The sequence below is a fragment of the Lacerta agilis genome, chromosome 4 (assembly GCF_009819535.1).
Source record: "Lacerta agilis isolate rLacAgi1 chromosome 4, rLacAgi1.pri, whole genome shotgun sequence".
Classification (NCBI taxonomy): Eukaryota; Metazoa; Chordata; class Lepidosauria; order Squamata; family Lacertidae; genus Lacerta; species Lacerta agilis.
The window spans coordinates 49150554-49171850 of NC_046315.1; the positions used below are offsets into that span (position 1 = coordinate 49150554).

General features: G+C 38.9%; 1 protein-coding gene across 1 annotated transcript; it reads left to right on the plus strand.

Moving 5' to 3' along the window:
* Positions 1-20938, plus strand: BACH1 (BTB domain and CNC homolog 1). The gene is made up of 5 exons (XM_033146898.1): positions 1-180; positions 8942-9236; positions 12195-13553; positions 15562-15768; positions 17905-20938. The coding sequence occupies exons 2-5, from the start codon at positions 9000-9002 to the stop codon at positions 18160-18162; spliced, it is 2061 nt and encodes a 686-aa protein (XP_033002789.1). The 5' UTR covers positions 1-180; positions 8942-8999; the 3' UTR covers positions 18163-20938.
* Positions 20939-21297: the final 359 nt, after the last annotated feature.

The following is a 21297-nucleotide window of genomic DNA, read 5'->3' on the forward strand; positions in this document are numbered from 1 at the left end:
GCCGAGGGAAGAGGGCGAGCGTCAGCTGGCACCAGCGCCCAATCGGTGAAGAGCTCGTGGAGGCGGCTGTGATGTTGTCACCTGACTGTGGTCGGGCAGCGCAGCGCCTGGAGAAGCCGCGGCGGAGCTGGCCCCGAGGCAGGGGGTCGAAGTGGCTCAGGCTCGCTTGAGGGAGCTGCGGCTGAGGCGGGTGAGTAAGATGGCCGGCGGCGCTGGGGCGGAGGTGGAGGGAGAAACCCTCGCGCGGGCGGAGCGGGGCTCGTGGGCGGCGCGCGGCGGGTTGCGGGGACAGCGCAGCAGGGAGGGCGAGAGCGCAGGCGCAGAACAAGCGAGAGGCTTCCCCAGAGTCTGCATGTTTTCCTCCGCGTCCGAAATTGGAGGGGGGGGGGAGCAGGGCGAGGACGAGGCTCGGCTGCCCTTTCGAGCCGAGGCTGAGAAGTGAGGGGCGGATGGCGGAGTCGTGGAGGCGGCGGTGTCCGGGCCACAGGCATAGAAGCGCCTTCGCCGGGCTCTGGATGCCTCGCGGGTCTAAGTGGCTCCGCCAGTGTGTGTCCCCCCGCACCCCGTGTAAGCTCTTCGAGGCAGAGACCCATCCCTCCTGCTCCTTCGACCTTGTGATTATAGAGTCCGGTTGCCGGAACTGTGGGTGGGTGGGGGGTCCGTGTCGTGTGCCTTTTCTCCTGTGAGCCGGACTGACAACAAGACCCGCTGGCCACAGAATGAGTCACAAGGAGCTGGGTTCGTTTGCTGTGGACGAACCATCGCAGGCTTCTGCAGTCTAAAGCTAAACACTCTAAGAATAAGGTTCGTTTGGGCTTTGTTGGACGTGTTTTTCTTATGTGTTCCGTTTGTATAACGTCGGAATAACTCCCGTTGCCTGGGCCTACGGAATGCAACCTTTTAAGCCTACCTGACAGCTTCGTTTGAACGCCTGCTTTCTCTTGCTACATTCCATCTCAAGACTTTGTGCCCGATGCACTCGCATGGCTTTCCTGCCAGCCACGCTTGGTTTACTATCAGACCTGAAATGTTTTGCCTGTGTTTTGTGGCATTGTGATTGGCCTAATAGCGATTTTAGAATTCTGTGGGTGGTGAACAGTAGTTTTTAAAGCCAAAACTTTTTAAAAGTGCATGCAGCAAACAAATAATTACAAATAGAAAATAAAAGCAATCCAAACCACTGGCAGCATTGAGTGAACATGCTTAAAATGCAGCTTGAAGGATGCCACCCTAAACACACTTAAGGTATGTTCACATTATCGCTTGCTCTGAATCCAGTGTGCAGTGTTCTCCCACTGCCAATTTTTGAAGCAGTATCTACATTGATCCATTATTTTCTTGAGAAACACTGCTCTGATGAGTTTTTCTTCAAACTGGCAAAAATCCAACTGGGTTGGAATAGAATAATAGAATCAAAGAATTGGAGAGTTGCAAGGGATAAGTGGTAATGTGAACATTTAAGACAACCATCACACATGCACGGATGAGCGCACATGTGCAGATGACAGCTTCATGAAACATGAGTTTTTGGGGGGTGAGTTGCAAGGGCCTGGAAGCCAAAAAGGTCATGCATGACATTTGAAGACATCCTTACCCCCTCTCTGTGGTGTGAGCAACACTATGCACATGTGGCTTGAAACACAGCAGGGAGAAATTATTTCACTGAGTTTAAGCTGCTAATGTGAGCATACCCTTAATGATAAGTCATTGTAGAAACTGTCCAAGTAAACATGTGCAGGATCAGCTGATCCCATATCTTCTGTGGACAGGATCATGAGGTTAGTTTGAAACATTGAGTGTTCCTCTTAGGGACATTGATAAATGTGATGTCAAGCAGTTGAGTTAGTATTGTGAAGTGGAATGCTTCAAATTATAAAGAAAGTAGCCAAACATGTCTACTTGTAATGGGGGAGAAACCCATTGGATTTAGCAGCTGCACCTGACAGGTAAACATAGTAGATTAAAAGGCCCGTACAGTACTTGAATGAGATCTTAATATGTCCCCTTGCTTGCACTTCAGCAAGGTATGTCACAGATACATTACACCACTTATGTATTACCTGAATTAAACAAACAGCTTAATTGTGTTTTCCAAAAGATCTCTTGGCTCATGGAAAACTGCCAAGGTAAGGTAAACAATAAGCTGTGCTCTCTTTCCTCCTCCTGTTGTCTTTATTTTTCTTGGCAGCATGGCATAAGCGTCTGGCTGTACCACAATAGATAAACAAGCCCAACTACGTTCCATATCATTCCCCCCCCCCCCGTTTGAATTTGTGCCTCTGAATGCATGTTGGCTACGCTTGTTCTGTTACAAGATTTAGAAACACATATAAAGTGTTCATTTCAAATCCCATAAAACAACAGAAAATATAACAGATAGGGAAACCTCTTTGAGGCCTGCCTAAACCTGTATTTAGTGAGCTTCTGAAGGCAAAAATTAACTTTTTTTTGTTCATCACCTTCAGCTCCAAATTCTGCACAGAGTGGTCTTGGCTACTGTTTTATCATGGACAGACTGTTTTATTTCGATTTTTTAAATGTATTTGTGATTTCATTATTATTGTCTATCTCTTTGAACTTCATGGAAAATTGTCTAGTAATATAGTAAATGAACCAAGTAGTTTAAAGCCTAGATCTCCCAACTTGGCCCATATAAGGTATCTTCTTCCAATAAATAATAATGCTTAATCATAAACACCTGCATTGTAAGTCTATTGATTTCATTTGAACCTAAGCATCTTGCCACTAATGAGACCTCTTTCATTCTGACAAGGGTTCCTGCCCTTCTGAATTCTCAATGAGGACATATGTTCTCCCTGATGTTACCCTGAGTTTTGGAAGGGCTCTGAAATCGCTGAAATGTTGCTAAGATGTTGGAGCATCTCTGAGGCTTCTCAGGACAGGGAGAAACCTACCCCTTCTGCCTTGGAGCTGGAAAGACCTTGGGGACATAATTCCCACAGTCACACTTCACTTGGGAGGTGACTGGAGTACCTTTCAAGCTTAGTAGGAAATATGTAAAACCCCATGCTTTTCATTTGGATGAAGGACAGAGTTGGAGGTGGATATAAATTTGTGTATCCTTGAATGTAAGTGTGCTTCGTCTGCAATAGTGTACATTGTTGGAATAGGGTGAGATGGGAATAAGCCCCACTGAACATTATGGAGCTTACTTTTTGTTTAAAATATACTCAGGATTGGGCTATTAGGAGAGCAATTCTCAAAGGATGAGTTGGGTTGTACTTGAGGGCGTGGAGCACCTGAAAGTGGAGAGTTCAAAGTTTCAGGTATGGATTGGATTCTGAAGTACTTGGAGCCTTTCTTCCTCACCAGCCAATATCTGGTTGGATTCTATGCACTCATTAAAGGACTGCCACGAATCGGCATTAGATTTGCATTTCCTACTCCATGATTCCAATTTGATTTGGGAAGGAAGAACTGATCTCTCCCCCCACCCCTAATTACAGTGTTGGACCAGTATAAGCAACTCTGCATAATAATCTTCACTCGTTCAATCAGATTCCAGTGTGGGGAGCACATGGGAAGTTCAGAAAGTCCAGAAAAACCTTGCAGCTCTAAGTTGTGCATGCTTACTCAAAAGCAAACTGAGTTGTTTCCTACTGTTTGACAGTAGTCTACTGACTGATAACTCAAAAGTGTGATGAGGTTTAGGGATGATATAATTTGTGGTGACACAGTTTCAAGCACTTTGAATTAAGAGGTTTTAGGATAAGGTTTCAAACACTTCAGATTAAGAGGTTTTAGGATAATACTAATTTGCATGCTAATTTGAAAAGCCCTGGAGTCATTTGTTGCAGTTAAGACTTGTGGGAATGGTCACATTTTCACTAATTACTATTATAACTGCTTTGCGTAAAAATACCTTTGTATTTTTTACATCCTGAATGAGGTTATATGGTAAGGCTTCAACTAAATATAAGTTGAACTCTCTAAAATCAGTTTATATGTGCACTCCCTCATATTGTATGACGCTTTGACTTTAAAAAATTGTAACACACAGCGTGATTTCTATACCTATTATTGAAACAGTTATTGGAAAGCTATGATGACCCCAAATTTCCAATTTATGTGGGTCTCTCTGATAAGTAGACATATGTATACCCTAGGTTTCTTTGAGAGGAAGGGCAGGATATAAATAAAATAAAATAAAATAAACAAATAAACCCTTCTCATTGTATTTTTTTTTCCATGGGGCTGACTTTTAGGAACATTTTAATGTAAGGAGAAAATGCTTTTAATTCTTTCACTTCCAGAAGCAATGCAGTTCTATCCAAGCATCATATTTGACAGCTCTGTGGGTGATATTTAACCAACAGAAGGGTTAAATATGGCGCTTTCGGGGAGTGGGCGACAACACATTGGTTTTCTTCTCCTAATTTCGGGCATGATGATTATTGATACATATCCCACTATCTAGCTCTGGGGCTCATAAACTTTTTATCTCCCAGGGCTTCCTTGTGAAAGCTGAAAATTATCAGTTAGCAGTTACACTGACCTCACTTTCTATTGATTCTTTGCCGCAACATTTTCCTTGTGGAGAGAAGTTCCATAGCTCAGCTTTCCTGTAGCCAAGTATAAATATTTTTCCTCCCATTCTTTTGTCCTTCAATACCTTCTCTTTTGTTTTCCTCTCTGAAATGGCCACCATCTTTTCCCACTGCCCACTGAACATCTCTTGTCTCCTGGTCATGTTCACTCAACAGGCAAAGAGCTGCTGTTGCAGACATTAATCATAGACTCACAGAACTGTAGAATTGGAAGGGACCCCCCCCAAAAATCCTGGACAGCTAAAAATACTGGACAAAAATCCAACTCTCTTAAGGCTTCCAATGGAGAAGAATTGCATCACTTTCCAAGGGAGTCTGTTCCACTGTCAAACAGCTCTTATTGCCAGGAAGTTCTTCCTGATTTTTGGTCAGATGAACTGCATGTTTAAGAGCACTTACACAGAACAATAATCCAAATGATGTTATTTGTTATTATTGCCCTCAAAGAGCTCAAAGTACCGGTAGTATACATGGTTCTCCCATCCCAAATTCCATTCTCACAGGGAGACTAGTTTGATAATAAGGGGGTGACTAGACCAAGTTCACCCAGTGATCTTCATGGCTTTTGCAGATATTTAAATCTCTCCTAGCTTGACAGTCTGACCACATAATTTGTCACCGTACCTAATGATACAAATTTCTTCCAAGTGTGATCTGTTATGGACTCAGATACGTTAAGGTGCCTATTTCTTTTAACATTGGTTCACCACATAAATAAACATTCGGTTTTTTCATGTTAACATATATCTCCTGTGTATATTCATTACACTAATATCCTCCAAGGAGCTCAGGGAAATATAAAGTGATTCATCATTTTATTCTCACAGCAATCCTAAATTAGACTGAAAGATAATGACTGGCTCAAGCTCATCTAGCAGGATTTCAGGCTGAGTGGTTTTTTTTTTTTAAATTGGTTCTTCCTGGCCCTAGTCCAACCGTTTTCCCCAATTTATATGCATTAATCATTTCAACACGCCAAAATCTAGAATATGTTTTTAATCATATAGTGTGGTTCCCCCCCCCCCATAACAGTTGTTAAAATGCTTGCAATGGCTCACCATAACAACCAAATGCTTATAAATTGAATATTTTAATATATATATATATATATATATAAATTCTGGTCACTTTAAAGTAAGGGTGCTCAAGTGAGGCAGTAACTTTTTCAGTAAAATGCTGTTTCATGCCATGTCAGCATAACATAATGAATCAGCAGCTCTTAACTATTGCAGGCACTCATTCAAAGCATATCTCTTCCTCCATAAACGAGGAGGTGGTTGGGGTGGGGTTAGATAGCCAACTGTCATTTAATAGCTACTGCTACTTGCCTATGTAAATGTCCTAAGTGGACAGCTTTTATCCCCCCATATTTTACATCAGTTGGGAAGTGTGTTGTCAACAAAAGAAAATATTTTTAGGTTGGCTTGTCAGATGCATCTATATTAAATCTGTACACTTTTCTTCTTTGAATATTATACAGTTGCCTTTATTTATTCTGTTAGTTAACATTGCAATAATCTTATTTTACATTGGACAGCAATATTGCATGGTAGAAACCTTTGTGTTGCAACTTAAGGCACTACAGTATTCTTCTTCCTAGACACTAACTAATGAAAGTTGTGCAGTGTCTTTGTGAAAAAACCTATGTATCTTACCCAGTTTTGAAATGGAAGTCTTTGCTTGAGTCAATGCAGATTTTCTGTTCAAGGCTTGGACTCAATATAGACCTGTGGTTTAGTGATAGCTTGATTCTGAAAGTTACAACATTATAAACTAATTCTTTCCTTGTTCTGAAATTTAAATCTTTTCCATACATCATGGTTGAATACATGATATTGTAGTCCAAGATACTTTCCCAAAAATTAGGAAGATTTTTACTAATTTTATTTTAGTTTTAAAAAACTTTCCCCAATGGTACAGGGAAGTAACAGCATATTTATAAAGGTTTAAGTTTACAAACTAACACTTCCATTTTTTCATATTTATCCTACCTTTTGATCCCAATTCAGTCCTAAGCACTACCATGGGGATGTCTTACTAAGGGACTTTTCATCATAGCCTTCTGGTTTGTTTTACATATGTTTACAATCTCCTGTGACTTAGAATAGAGCAGGTTCAAAACACAGATACAATGTAGCACACCTTATAATTCGGGTTTTTAGCAAAGGCAGATATGAGATGTTTTCCGAACATGGATGTGGCAATTGTGGGATATCCTGGCAACCAGAATATGTCTTTCCTAAGGGTAAATACTGTTCCCCATGTCCTGCATGGAGGACTAGACTTGTATGTGTGTAGTATATGTGAAAGAACAACAATGCTTCTGTTCTGGAACAGCATGTCTTGGGGACATATTCATTGAAAGCACTAATTTGTGCTGGAATGGAAAACTAGAAGCTGTAATGATCTGCTCCCACTTACTGAATTTGTGTACCCACTTAACTTTTATTGCCGATTCAGTGTCTCCTTGTGGCTGCTGAGATGTGTACCTTTTAATGTACCTTTTTTTCTTGAAATTTGGTGCATGTGTGACTACTAAAGATGTGGTGTTAGTTTTTTAAATTTGACATGTGGAATTTCATTAGGATATGAAGGTGGAAGTGTTCCCGAAGCTGACACTGACTGTTCTTCTAAGTTTGCAATGATCCCTCCACCCAGCACCATTTCTAATATTGTAGCCCATAAATTTAAAAGAGCGTTCATTCTGTTTGCTTCCTCAACAGACCTGTTTGTTAAAGTTCAAGTTACATTTGTACAGACTCGCTCAGGCAGTGCGGTTGCACAATTTACCCTGCATAAGCAGAATGTATTTAGCTAGAGAGATACACAAAGAAGAAATGACTCAGCTTGACAAAAAATTCAGGTATGACTCCTTCGATGTGAAGTTCTGCCCCCACCCTTTATGCAGTCTTGTAAACTGAGCACATTTTGATGGAAACAGGTGATAAGAAATAGCTTACTCTTTTTCATAATTATGCTTAAAAAAACTGAAATTAATATTGCCCTCCATTGGAGGGCAGCGGAGGGAATGGCTTGGCCTTAAAATGATTCAAGAGTTAAAGTTGGTCAATACATTTATTAGGTAGTTGGTAAACAGCTTGGATTACAAACTTACAAACTTTATCCAGTGTCCATAAACCTGAAGCCATCATAGATGCTAAAGCACTGGTGTACGATGCTGTTGCTAACCCAAGTCTGTCAAGAGATTAGCTGCTATATTTTGCACCAGATGAAGTTTATGAATCCTATGTAGAACATTTTACAGTAACATAGTCCTGCAGTTAGAAAGATATGCAGCTAGTTTTGAGTGAGTTTCAGCCATCTGTCTCCAGTTATCAGGCAGAGTTGGTGAAATAATCTTCTGTCAAAGAAAACATGGGCTGAAAAGTGTTATGTTGTGATACTTTTTAAATTAACATTTTCATTAAACAGAAAATTGAAGGGAGCTAGTAATTAGAAGCATTTTTGCATTAAATTTATGCAACTTCTGTTATATACCAAATGAAAGTTATGCTTAGAGTGTGGGTAGATGAACTTTTATCTACATCTTCAGTGGTTTGAAGCTTCCTTTCTTCGGTCTATGTAGCAAATTTCCCATGTACATTGTTAGCTTTGTACACAATTACAACTACCTTAGATGGTTGTGGTTTTGTGTTCGGCTTTTATGTGTGTGGTGATTAAAAAAAAACCCAACAACACTCAACTTGATCTTAACATTTAAAATAGAACTACTACTACTATTACCACCATATATGTGTCAGCTGTTGGTCACAACAAAAATAAATAAAAGCATTGAAACAACAGAATAGAACAGATATACAGCATACATGTACTTGAATAGTGATACATCTTTGCCTCAGACCACAAATCAACACACTGGGTAATCGAAACTATCCTAACTTTTTAGAGGAAAATGATAGTAAGCAGCGAGCCAGGCAGGCATCCTGGCGAAGGCCTTTCAGTTGGATTTAAAATAATAGTAATACTACTGCTACTATTTATTTACTGTTTCATCATATATCACACTGGTTTACAACAAAACGAAAACATAAAACTAAACAATAAAATTGTGAAAAGTGAAAATAAATTTAAAACTAATTTTATGCTTGCGTGAGGCAGTGGAAGACAGGAGTGCCTGGCGTGCTCTGGTCCATGGGGTCACGAAGAGTTGGACACAACTAAACGACTAAACAACAACAAATTTTATGCTGTTCACCTGATTAGACCACATATACAGGTTATAAAATAATTGACAGTTTTGTTTAGTTGTGACAGTATCTTCTGCAATGTGTTTTCTTGGTTTATATTCCTTTAACTTTATGGTGTTTTGTATTATTGAGCATTCTGGTAAAAAAAGGTTTTCCTTTATCTCAGGTGTGAAGAATAGAAGCATGTTCCCTCTGAGATCATCATCCACAGACGTGATACAGAATGTCTTTAAGTGAAAGGAACAGTGTGGTTTTTGCATATGAATCTTCAGTACACAGTGCCAATGTTCTGCTTAGTCTTGACGAACAGAGAAAGCAAGACCTTTTTTGTGATGTTACCATCTTAGTGGAAGATCAGCGATTTCGGGCCCATCGCTCTGTGCTTGCAGCCTGCAGCAATTACTTCCATTCAAGAATTGCGGGTCAGTTGGAACCTGATCTTATTATTTTACCTGAAGAGGTAAGTGCTACTGCTGCTGCTAGGTCACTTCCTATGTATGCTATTCTATCTACCCACATGTTAAAAATGTTGTTCCTGCTCAAGGTGGTATAGATATTACTATTAGTGAAAGCATACAAGTGATGTTTAGAATTACTGAGTATGTCAGGCAGCCATAGAACGATTTTATGGGAGGGCAGAAAACATTGCCAAAAAGCAATGATATGAAGAACATCATCATTATTACAGTTAATTAATTAATTAATTTTGTATACTGGTCTCCATCTGTATATCTCAGGGTGGTTCACATCATAAAAATGCAGGATAAAAACACAAAATACACTATAAGATACATTTCAATAAAACAGTACACTAACTTGCAAGCAGACAGACTACTAACCAACGTGTCACATTCTGTCAAATGCCTGGGAGAACAGATACGTTTTAATCTGGTGCTTGTTTAAATTATTCCAAGATTATAAAGTCTATGAATACTTTGTGACCTGTATGAGATAAAATAGAGGATGATCCAATCTCCTGCCACATTTTCCCCCTCACTAATTTCTTCCTCCACATGCAGAGAAGTTTGGAGGACGCAAAGAGCTTCATGTGCATATGTTCATGCTCACAGTTAACTAGATTATCCCCTTCAGTTTTTATCAAGTGCTAATCTGCAGATAATTGCATCAGCCACTCTTGATTTCAGGGGTGTTTGTCAATATTGTGAGAAAACCGATGTATCAGTTTCTTTTCCTACTAAAGATACAAATACAGGCTCACTGATTCTCAAAGGTTCTGAGTTTATAAGGAAGAGCTAAACTGAAACCTTCATGTTTCCCAAACAACCATGTAAACAGTTCTCTAGAATAACCACAATTACATTCATTCTGAAACTGACAAAACGAACTTCTCTTGCTATGCAGTCCTTCTACATGCACTTCCTCTATTTTCTTCCACTTGAATTTCCATTTCTGTAGCTCCTCAATGTAAACTTTTCTCTTTCCATAAAGGGGGGGGGGGAGTATACAGAATTCCTACAACAAATGTAATAGATGGTAAGCCATCATTTGCTTGTGTCTTGAACAGTCTTAAGTGCATTGCATCCTGGTGTAGTGTCCTGTTCTACAACTAACTTCTTTTTTGAATACTCTAGGAACCTAAAAACTAATACAGTGGTACCTCGGGTTACAAACACTTCGGATTACAGACTCTGCTAACCTGGAAGTAGTACCTTGGGTTAAGAATTTTGCCCCAGGATGAGAACGGAATTTGTGCGGCGGCAGCAGGAGGCCCCATTAGCTAAAGTGGTACCTCAGGTTAAGAACGGGCCTCCAGATTGAATTAAGTTCATAACCAGAGATACCACTGTACGAGTTTTTGATTATGTGTTCTTGTACACTTTAGCCACTATTCTCTCCAAGAAGTATAATCCAGGCAAAGTAGTGGGTGTGCTTCAGTCAAGCCACCAGTGTCACAATGCTTGTGGTACCCTGTAAGTCATTGCTGTGGCATCACCAACTCCTAGAAATTGTCTGTCCATGCTTTTCTGTAATAAAAAACATCCTTCATACAGCACAGATAGCTTAGTAATAGCACCAGGAAAAACTACTATAGGGATCAACATCATAGGGATCAATATCTGTGCTTTTACAAATCCATTATATTCCAAATGAATTTACTTTAAAATATTAACAGAATGCATTGAATTAATTTAGGGCTTCGTCTCAAGATACATATTGCTGGTGAAATATACTTCAAGATCCATATCCTTTTTGCAGGAAAGATGTGTGAAACAAAAATAGATTATCCACCTGCTTTTCAATAACTATTATTAAATTTTGCATGTTTTTAATATCAGTTTTGCATTTTGGTAGAACAATTCCAAGGTATCCTTTCATGGAGGAAATATGCTGTGTTGGCATTGACTCCAAAGTAGAAAATACACACACACACGCACACACAAACTCTCCATAGTCCCACTTTTGTTATTCAGTTAGTTTCCAAAGAATGTGAGTACTAAATACCTACTCCTAACGGGCACTGAAACATAGTGGTACATGGCCATCACAGACCTCCATTCTTTTCCCCTCAGATCTTAGAGCAGCAATGGCTGCATGTAGAATGAGTTCCTTATTTCAGCCCATTTGAGCATGTTTCTTTCATTTATACTGCAACTTTACCACCATGTTTGCATTCCACATAATGTATTGATATTTTCACAAAACCCAATGAAATTTCTATGTAATATATGTGTGTTCCAGGTTACCAGTTTTGCATGCTTAGACTTCTAGTCTTCAGCTTCCAATCCTTCAACTGTTTCATTACTTCATTCTTCACTCTCTTCTTACCTGCTTTAGTCTTTTCTTTGCATGTGCATGCATAAAATGCCTATGTGTTTGGCTGCAGTTACAAGATGCATTGCTCTTTCAGAAGCATTTTAGTATAACATTGCATAGAATAAGTTGGATTGGCCTATGTATAAAAATGAATTTTCAGGACAGGTTGTGCTGAGGTGCTTCAAGAGTGAAAATACTTTGATAAAAAGGTGTAAAAAGTGAAAAATAAAATGCAATCTGATTACTATTCCTTTGTAGCCGCAAATAACTTTAGATGTTGAGCCACCATAAAGCAAATGTACCTATATAGAATTTGTAGCAGTTCTACAAAACGTTATTTGTAATAAAATTCTGTATAGTCAAAGTTTCCTGCCAAATATGCATTTGTTCTTTTATTGAAAGTTTTGATTGATTCTCTTATATTTTCTAGTGCACATTGTAGCATTTGTTTGTCTAGCAATGAGACTGTTTGTGAGTAAGCAAGCCAAAAATAAGTGTGGTTATTTAGAAGCAGTTTTAATCATAACTTGTTAATGGTTCACATTGCTAAACAGGAAGGGTTAATTTTCATGCAAGTGTCATTTTTGTCTTTTGCAGGATAGAAATTTAACGTGCATCTTTTTGCTCCTCTTCCCTGCAACAGGTAACACTAAATGGATTCGAACCTTTGCTTCAATTTGCATACACTTCCAAACTTATTTTAGATAAAGACAATGTGGCTGAAGTCTGCAAGTGTGCAGAGTTTTTGGGAGTACATGACATTGAGGAATCTTGCTTTCAGTTTCTTAAATTCAAATTCCTGGACCATAAATCAGGCCGGCGGGAATACCTCCCCCAAAAATGTTGTAAACAGCTCTGTCAGAAAAAGCTCCGTAAAATAGGTGCTGGCGATGGGGCTCTAGAAATAGACGGTGTGGATGACGTTTTACAAAATGAATGCATTCAAAATCCTCAGTTGAATGCCTGCAAAAATGAACAAAATTTGGAAATGTCTCTTCTGCAAGATAATGCCAGTCAGACCTGTGAGTCTGTATCAGAAAGGGGTCATGTCTTTGGTTTAGAGTCCCTATATCCCAAATACAGGAAGTTCCAAAAAGCTTTAGGAAATGATAAAGTCGCCATTGCGGAGTCCAACTCCAGTATTAAAGAGATTGCATCCGTTCATCAGATTGAATCAAATACTACTGGTGCTATAAAGAAATCTCTTGACTGTGCAGCTGTGCAGCCAGTCGCAAAATGTGAAGATGCTCAGGTAGAGATGGAAGAAGATGGGAAAGAAGAGTTCATAAAAGATACAACCCCGCTGTTCCAAAGTATTGAATGTTCTGTGGAGAAGATGGATTCTGCTTTTGCCCCCCACAATTTTTCTGTTGCCACTCATGGACTTTATTCTGCCTCTTTCTTAAATGCATATGATCAATGTTGTAATTTGACTTTGAGTGGTATTCAGAGCAATACAGAGGTAGCTGATAAAAATGGCATTGTTTCTGGAGCTGGAAGTTGCAAATCAGTGAATGAAAACGTTGAGGGCCCATCTTTGAAATCTCATTTGTGTGACAGAGAAAATGTGAACAGCAGTTCGCCTAGCAATCGCAGCAGTGTGGAGAGAGAGATAGCAGAACAGCTAGCAAAAGGATTTTGGAGTGATGTTTACAGCACAGATCCAGCATGTCAAGTCAGCTTGTCTCCTGCGTCATCGAAAGACTTTACAGAGCAGGTCTGTTCCGAAAAGAAAACTGAATGCCCATGGTTAGGTATCAGGATCAGTGACAGCCCAGAGCATGGCCCTCAAAGAACTTTTACAACTTTGAGCTCTGTCACTTGCCCCTTCATCAGTAATCTTGGAACTGAAAACAGCACTGATAATAATAGTGGAGACTGTGTTCCAGAACAGCAATCGGATCAGTGCCCTTACACCTGTGTGATAAACTTGGAAGAAGAATCCGAAACAGATACAGAAGGAGATAGTGAATCCTGTTCTGCCAGAGAACAGGAATGTGAGGTGAGAATGTACAAAGTATCCCCTTTTCTGTCTTAAAAGTTGCATTTCATAATTCAGAGAGCTCTTTCACTTTGTTACTGGAAAGTTTAAAAGAAAGCTTAAGAGTTTCCTCCTCACTTTAAAACAAACAAACGTTTTATAGAATAATAATAATTTATTATTTATACCCTGCCTATGTGACTGGGTTTCCCCAGTAACTGGGCAGCTTCCAACAAATATTAAAATACAATGGTCTGTTAAACATTAAAAGCTTCCCTAAACAGGGCTGCCTTCAGATGTCTTCTAAAAGTCTGGTAGTTGTTTTTCTCTTTGACATCTGATGGGAGGGCGTTCCACAGGGCGGGCGCTACCACCGAGAAGGCCCTCCGCCTGGTTCCCTCTAACCTCATTTCTCACAGTGAGGGAACTGCCAAAAGGCCCTCGGACCTCAGTGTCAGGGCAGAACGATGGGGGTGGAGACGCTCCTTCAGGTATACTGTACCGAGGCTATTTAGGGCTTTAAAGGTCAGCACCAACACTTTGAATTGTGCTCGGAAACGTACTCGGAATTGTGCTTGGAAACGTAGAATGACAGCTTTTGTTTGCAATCATAAATGAATTTGTTTTGGAAGTAAATTCTGTTGAAATGGGTTGTGTAATTGTGCTGACTTTGCACTTGCAACACCTGCCTTAAGAAGTATATTAAGTTTTGAAAGATGAAACGGTTGTTGTGGGATTGAAGAAATACTTTTATTTTTAGACTTCGTTTTCCATCATGCGTACTAAAGGTACTTCCCCATAACCAGTTCCAAGATAATAATCACCAGAATGGAATTGTCATTGCCTAAGCACTGGAACACAGTACAATTGATACTGGATTCTGGTATGAAAATGTCAGTTTTAAATAATTTCTGTCCTCCATTGAAATATTTTTGTTGAACAATTAGATATTTTATTGCAGCTAATGTAAATTTCTTTCCACAAGCCACACAAAATAGCATTTGTGATCGTGTTCCCAACCAGATTGCATGGTGGTCTTTCAAGAGACTCCCCTTTCAAAATTTGGGATCATGCACAGGTCACACTTGCTCTGGATATAAATATGTGTCATTTTGTTTTGTGCAGTGGCTGCCTTACTAACAATGTCTGCACAGGTGGATGTGAACCATTGAACTTTTTGGCTTCCGGGCTGCCCAGTAGTCTTGCATGTGCATGTACACTTTCTCTAAAGGTGTCTAGGCACAGCTCCTCTTCTGCACAGGCATGCTCTTAATATAATGTGCTCAATCTCTTATCATCACCCTCCCAATCACAGACTGGACTAACCTGGGTTCTACTTAGAACAGCATTTTGGTTCTTCCCACATGCTTTCTCTTAACTGATTATTGAATTCCCCTGTATTCAGTTTAGTAAACCGAACGGTGACAAGCAAACCACACCTACACCTTGCCCCACTGATTCCGGAGATTGGCTATACATTCTAATTGTTCGCATATCATGCACAGTATGGCTTTCTAAAGTGGAGCTAGGTTTTGACCACATCAATATTTTCAAGCTGTTTGGTCTTCTTCTTTGAAAAACCCTGCTGCTCTTAAGTTCCTCTCATACTTAACATATACTGTATTCAGAATGGCTAATATTCAGAGCTGCTGAAAAAGTTTAAATTAACTTGATGTTTAAATGCTCATGTTCCTTACTTTTTGCTAAGGATTGCTACTTCAAATGCCAGAAATTCCTCATTATTGCAGATTTAGTTAGATAAAATACCATTCCGTTCCATGTGCTGCTCTAAATATTAGCACTATAAGCATGCAAAGTGGTTGTGTTTCTTTCTGAATGTGACTCCTAAGGTGATTAGATACTCTTAAGCTATTAACGTACCAATCAATTAGAAAGCAAGTATTGAGATTGTTTTTGCTGTGTTTTGGCCTTGTAACCATTCACATAAATGATTGCACTAGGACATGGGTCTCCACATTTTGAAACACAGTAGGGTGTGCAAGTTTCTAAAACGATATTTACTTTCCAGGTAAAGCTGCCATTTAATCCACAGAAGATAATTTCTCTTTCTAGAAATGACTTTCAGTCATTTCTAAAAATGCACAAATTGACGCCAGAAGAGCTGGACTGCATCCATGATATTAGAAGGCGAAGTAAAAATAGAATTGCCGCACAGCGCTGTCGTAAACGAAAGCTAGACTGCATACAGAACCTTGAGTGTGAAATAGAGAAACTGGTATGTGTGAAAAGCATTTTTAAACCTACATTTTCAACTGAATCCTGGATCATTTTTGCCATACCTGTAAATTCCTTTTATCATGGTTGTAAATTTTCAGAGATAGCTGTATTGTTGAGCAGCTTGAGATCTTTCTGACTCCCATTCTCTTTCTACCCCCACCCGAACTGCAACTATAGCAAAGTGTCTGGTGGGCAGTAAGTAGCTGGAGGGAGAAGCTGCAGAGGTGGCAGTGCAGAACTGTGCATTCCAGAGATGAGCTGGCAACCTGCAAGGAGGAGCTGAGCACAATAAGACTGCTGCATTGACTCCCTCCTGTCAAGCTAGCCACCTACTTCATTTACAGCCAGAGCAGTAGCTATACCACAACCACCTTCACCACCTGTTTTTGCGTTTTCATTGCTACATCTTTCATTGCTAAGCAGTGTTGGGGAGCTGCTTTAATGGTGAACGTAACAGTAGCAATGTATGGAGGATTGTGTGTTTTCTCTCTTTCCAGGCTCTGGAGATTTGTGTTTCTTTTAGGGAGGTTGAGGTCATGTTGCCTCACCAATAGCAATTGTATCAGTGATGGGGGAAATTCTGTGATGGTCAAAGTGTGTCTTTTAAAAGGGTTAGAAGGTCCCATCCTGTTGCCTCCCCAGTAAATTTGATGAGTCTTTTCTTACTTCTTGAAAAACTTTTACATTTTTTTTCTGGTATCTCTATAGGGTATTGTAGGGGATAATAATAACCTTACTGGTGGCAAGTATCTTGATGGAGGGAATTTTGGAAATTGTCCTGAAAATCTCCTTAGTGCTGCTGTCTTTCTGTTTCTGAATGTGTGTTGGATCTGAGGTGTATATTTGACCCTGGTGTTTGGTATGTGGTGTCATGCCAACAAAACAAATTGCTTTACAAGGCAGTGGTGATTCGTAATTCTGCCTAGAACAGCAGCCCCTGAGTCATTTGTAGTAAAGATGCCATCTACTCTAGCAAGTGCTCTTTTATCCAGAGTACACACTTTATCAGAAACAAAAAGACACTTCTAATCCACACTGGCTAACTAGTGTTTTATTTCTTCCCATTTTTATTCATACATCTTAGAAGTGAAAATCATAACGATATGCTACCCTATTACTTTATAAATATCATTTACACAATTGATTGTTAGAACACAATTATGCTATTAAAGAGAGAAGCTGCTGGAAACATTAGTACCCAAGTTTTGAAACTTGACTGTTGATTGACTATTTTGAACCACTACTTGTTGTGTATGTTTCTTCAGCCCTAAGTATATGTAGCTATCTGTGTAGAGCCTATTGCAATGGGAAATCTGGATTATTGCCACCCACCTAATAGCTCTGTGTTGGACTATCATAAACATGGCTGCTAATAAAATGCCTAACACATCCTTTCTGGTACAAACACATTCACATAGGGCTGTAAGCTTGTAGACTATGTTATTGTAAGTCTTCAAAATAAAATCATGCAGTAGCTAGAATTAGATTTCCTTGCTCAGTTTACTTAGTTGTGTTTGTGAAGATGTGCTTCTTCCGGTTGCTTATGTGAAATGGTCCGCAGATTATTTGGTCTGATACTAATCATGTCAGAAAATTCCATCATTTACATGAGTGAAGGAGCAAGAGTCTAGGAAACATTAAGAGACATGGGTATCTTCAGACAAAACAGCACTCTTCAGCGTGCTGCATTTTGTCCAAGGGATACCAGTTATCTACACTGCTACCTTTAAATGGATTGAAAGTTCAGTGTATCACCCTTTCACAGATATAGCCCATTAGATTGCTGAATTAGACCACTTGAATTAAAGCTGCACATAAGTAACATTCCGGCTTTACTTTTGAGCTGTGATCATATTCCCACCTCCTTTGGAACCACATTGAACTCAGTACTTGTAGTCATGTATGGGAGTAGCTATTAGTATTGTTTTAACACTGTTCTTGAACTTGTGTTACATTTCATTTTATTTTTTGCAAATGAGTACACATCAAGCCATCTAATGTCATCCATCATTGCTTTTTTCTAAACTAATCCACACACTTGGAAGTATAATTTAACTTTGACTTAAAAAAATAAAGCTGTACAGTGCATTTCAGAACAAAGTACCAAACGTATAACTCTTTTGTTTTTCTGTAGCAAAATGAAAAAGAGAACTTGCTGAAGGAGAAAGATCAAATTTTGTCAACACTGGTTGAGACAAAGCAGAATCTGACAGGACTTTGCCAACAAGTATGCAAGGAAGCAGCACTGAGTCATGAGCAAATACAGATTCTTGCAAAATATTCTGCCTCTGATTGTCCACTTTCGTTTTTGGTCCCAGAGAAGGAACAACCAGCACCAACTGATGTTATGTCTGCAACGCCATTGTGTGTAGAATTATCTACAAATGATTAGAGTTCCACTCACCAAAATGTAAAAGGAGCATGTGATACAGATATGATCAAGCACAAAAATTTGTCAAGTTCCTGTAATAATATCTGAGAAAACATTGTGTCCAAAGAGGTGTGCAGAACAGTATTGGTCTTGCCAGTTTTCATCAATGAATGACTTGATAAATGCACTACAGAAAAACTGTACTTTTGTCACACTCGTACTAGCAGGGTTAAAAGATTGGTTGCTTAGGAGGAATAGTGTGCATCTGCTTATGCTTAACTATCCACTATTCTCTGTGAACCCTAAAAGTAATTATGGGCTTCTCTCTTCTGACATGTGAAGGAGCTGTTGTGCAATTTAGAGGCTTTAGGCTGCCAGTGCCATATGAATCGAAATAACTGGAACAATTTGCCGCCTTAAAAATTCCCTCAACAGTCCAGCCTAGATGTGTTTCAAATGAATAAATACATCTGGTAACACATCTTTGGGAATAGTGGGTCACTTCATTAGAGGCTTTTCCCATTCTTGGCGTGTTGTCCTTTCATGCTCTCCAAGGGGGGCACCCAGTGCTGCGACAGTGGGGTTCTGCTGACATAGTGGGACTCTTGTTTCCTTTCCTCCCCCAAACACCCACCAAATCTGCTTGGGGGACTGGAGGGGACAGGAGAGTAAGTTCCATTCTACCCCTTGGGCAAAAGTCCTTAGGCATTGTTGGATACTGCCCCCAATACCTGAGGTTCTGTTTGACATAACATTTGTGCTTCTTGCTTGAGATTTGATAAGTGGTTATAAGGAGAATTAAAATTATCAAGTATTCTAGAAGGATTTCAGCTTTTACTATTAATAGTGGGACCAGTTCGGATGTACGGTATTTAAAAACTATTCTCTTAAATGGATAGTTAATTTATATTCAGTTTTCATTGTCTTGTTCTTCACTTATAAAAATAGAATCACTTTGATTCTTCAATAGTTCTAACTATTAAAAATAAGCAAATAGAGAATTTTATGGTAGGCTTCTCTGCATTGTATTAATTACAGAAAATCCATATAAAATCTGTAATTGCTCTTAATAACAGAAGCTTTATCTACAGAACCTCAAATATTTTTGCTGGTTTACAAATGCAAAAGCCAATGGAATTCTTCATTTCCTACCTCAAAACAGGCACCTGTTTTTATACCTATGTTTGGAATATGATCATCTTTCTATAACTGCTTTGCAAGATTTTAGCATAGTAGACCTGCTATTTCTTAACATGCTAAAATATTGGTTAAGTTAGTGTTGACTTTAGCCTCTAGGAAAGTAAAGTTGCATTTTATAAAATATAATGCGAACATACATGGGGAACATTTGGCCAAATACATAATCTGAACAGTACTTTTAATAACCAGCATGTATTACAAAAACTACACTACCTCATGGAATGATTTCAAGATCATTCAAAGCTGCAGTGGTATTCATTAATACTTGTCACGAATTAGCATTATGATTTACACAGCTTACAGACTTTTGACTTCATTGTGGAAGTTCCTCTATAAGTTCACTTGTTTTCTTTTGTGTATGTTCAATTCCATTGTGATAATTTAGGGACGGATTTTAGCATTTTGGGTGTTGTGTGCATTTTATAAGGCACTTACTGTTGAAGAGTGCACATAACTTCTGTCCTAGGAATCATATGCTTCAACTTCCTTCTTGATCCACCCTGTTCCTTTCTGACAAATCAGTTAGCAGTGCCAAATTTGTTTAGACTTATAATGTAAAACTTATACTTTAAAGAAGTAGCTCTGTTTTGAAAGGATGTTATATTGACATAATTGCTTTTGAGATACAGCTAAGTGTCAATACTGTACACTAAATTGTATCTGTAGGGAACTGGATTTTCTATGGGCTGGCTAGTGTTGAGGTTGACAGGGACAGTCTGGCTTAAGTCTCTGTCTCTCAAAAGCCAACTAACAAAGAGTCTGGAAGACTGGATTACTGTCTAGTAGAGCAGTGCATCAGAGCCTGCACTGCATTCTTGCTGTTGGTTAATAAATTTACTGAGTGGTATTCAACTAGTTTTACTCTCTGTCGATTTGTTGAAATTAATGGAGCTAACATAGTCGTGTTGGCTAATTTCATCGGGTCTACGTTAAATAAAACTTATTTGAATACCACTCATGATCTGTGAATTGAAGCTCCATGTTCAGTTCACATTTTTATAGGAATTGTTAAATATGCTCAGTTTCTAATACCTAATTGAAAAAAGGAGGTGGTTTAATACCTAATCAGCTACCTCTAGGAAAGTTTGTACAGTGATGCCTCAGGTTGTGTGCAAACACTGAAAGGCTAAAACATCAACTTGCAAATATTGGGAATGAACTTCAATGGCAATTTTAATATACAAGACTCTCAGGTAAAATGTGTATTTTTTTTTAGTTTCAGCCAAGAACATTCAGTTTTGAACTTGTAATATATTTGCATCAAGGCATGTCAAAAGTAGTTTAAAATATTTTGAGCAAATTGTTAGGTGTTCTAACAACAAAACAGCATCAAGATTGTAAAAAAACGACCCTCCACTAATTACAATTGATTTTATATCTTTCATAGTACAGTGTTTTCTAATGCAATAAAAACCACTACCCTTTCTAAGGAGGTCTTCATTTTTGTAAAATTTTGGCATTGTAGAATTGATGCATACTGATTGATTCATTTAGTACTACTAAAGCTGAACTCTGGAAATAACATTATTTATACAGTTTATATAATATATTAAAGCAGCAAATATTACTGAATTGAAATAAAACTCCTAAAAACTCACTTTCCTGAGTCTCATTCTTAACTTGGAGAAACAAACATAATTTGTTACTATGGTTAAGCTTTGGGTCATAAAAACTATCTATTTCTTAGGAAGTTTCTGAAATCCTTGCTTATAAGGGCTTACTCGTACATGACGTAGTTCAGGCATAGAAAAAACATGGTTTCATGCCGTGTGAATTAAGCCGCCTTGTTTGGCCGCAAATAGATTATAAGGTTTTGCTTCCACTTTTAAACAAAGCACAATTCCTTTTTATGCCGCTGTGCTTTATTTAAACCAAGAATGTTGAGCTTCTTTCAGTCTCAGAGCTGCTTTTCCTCGTGGGTAAATGGGGGGGGGGCTATGCCCAGATTATTATTTT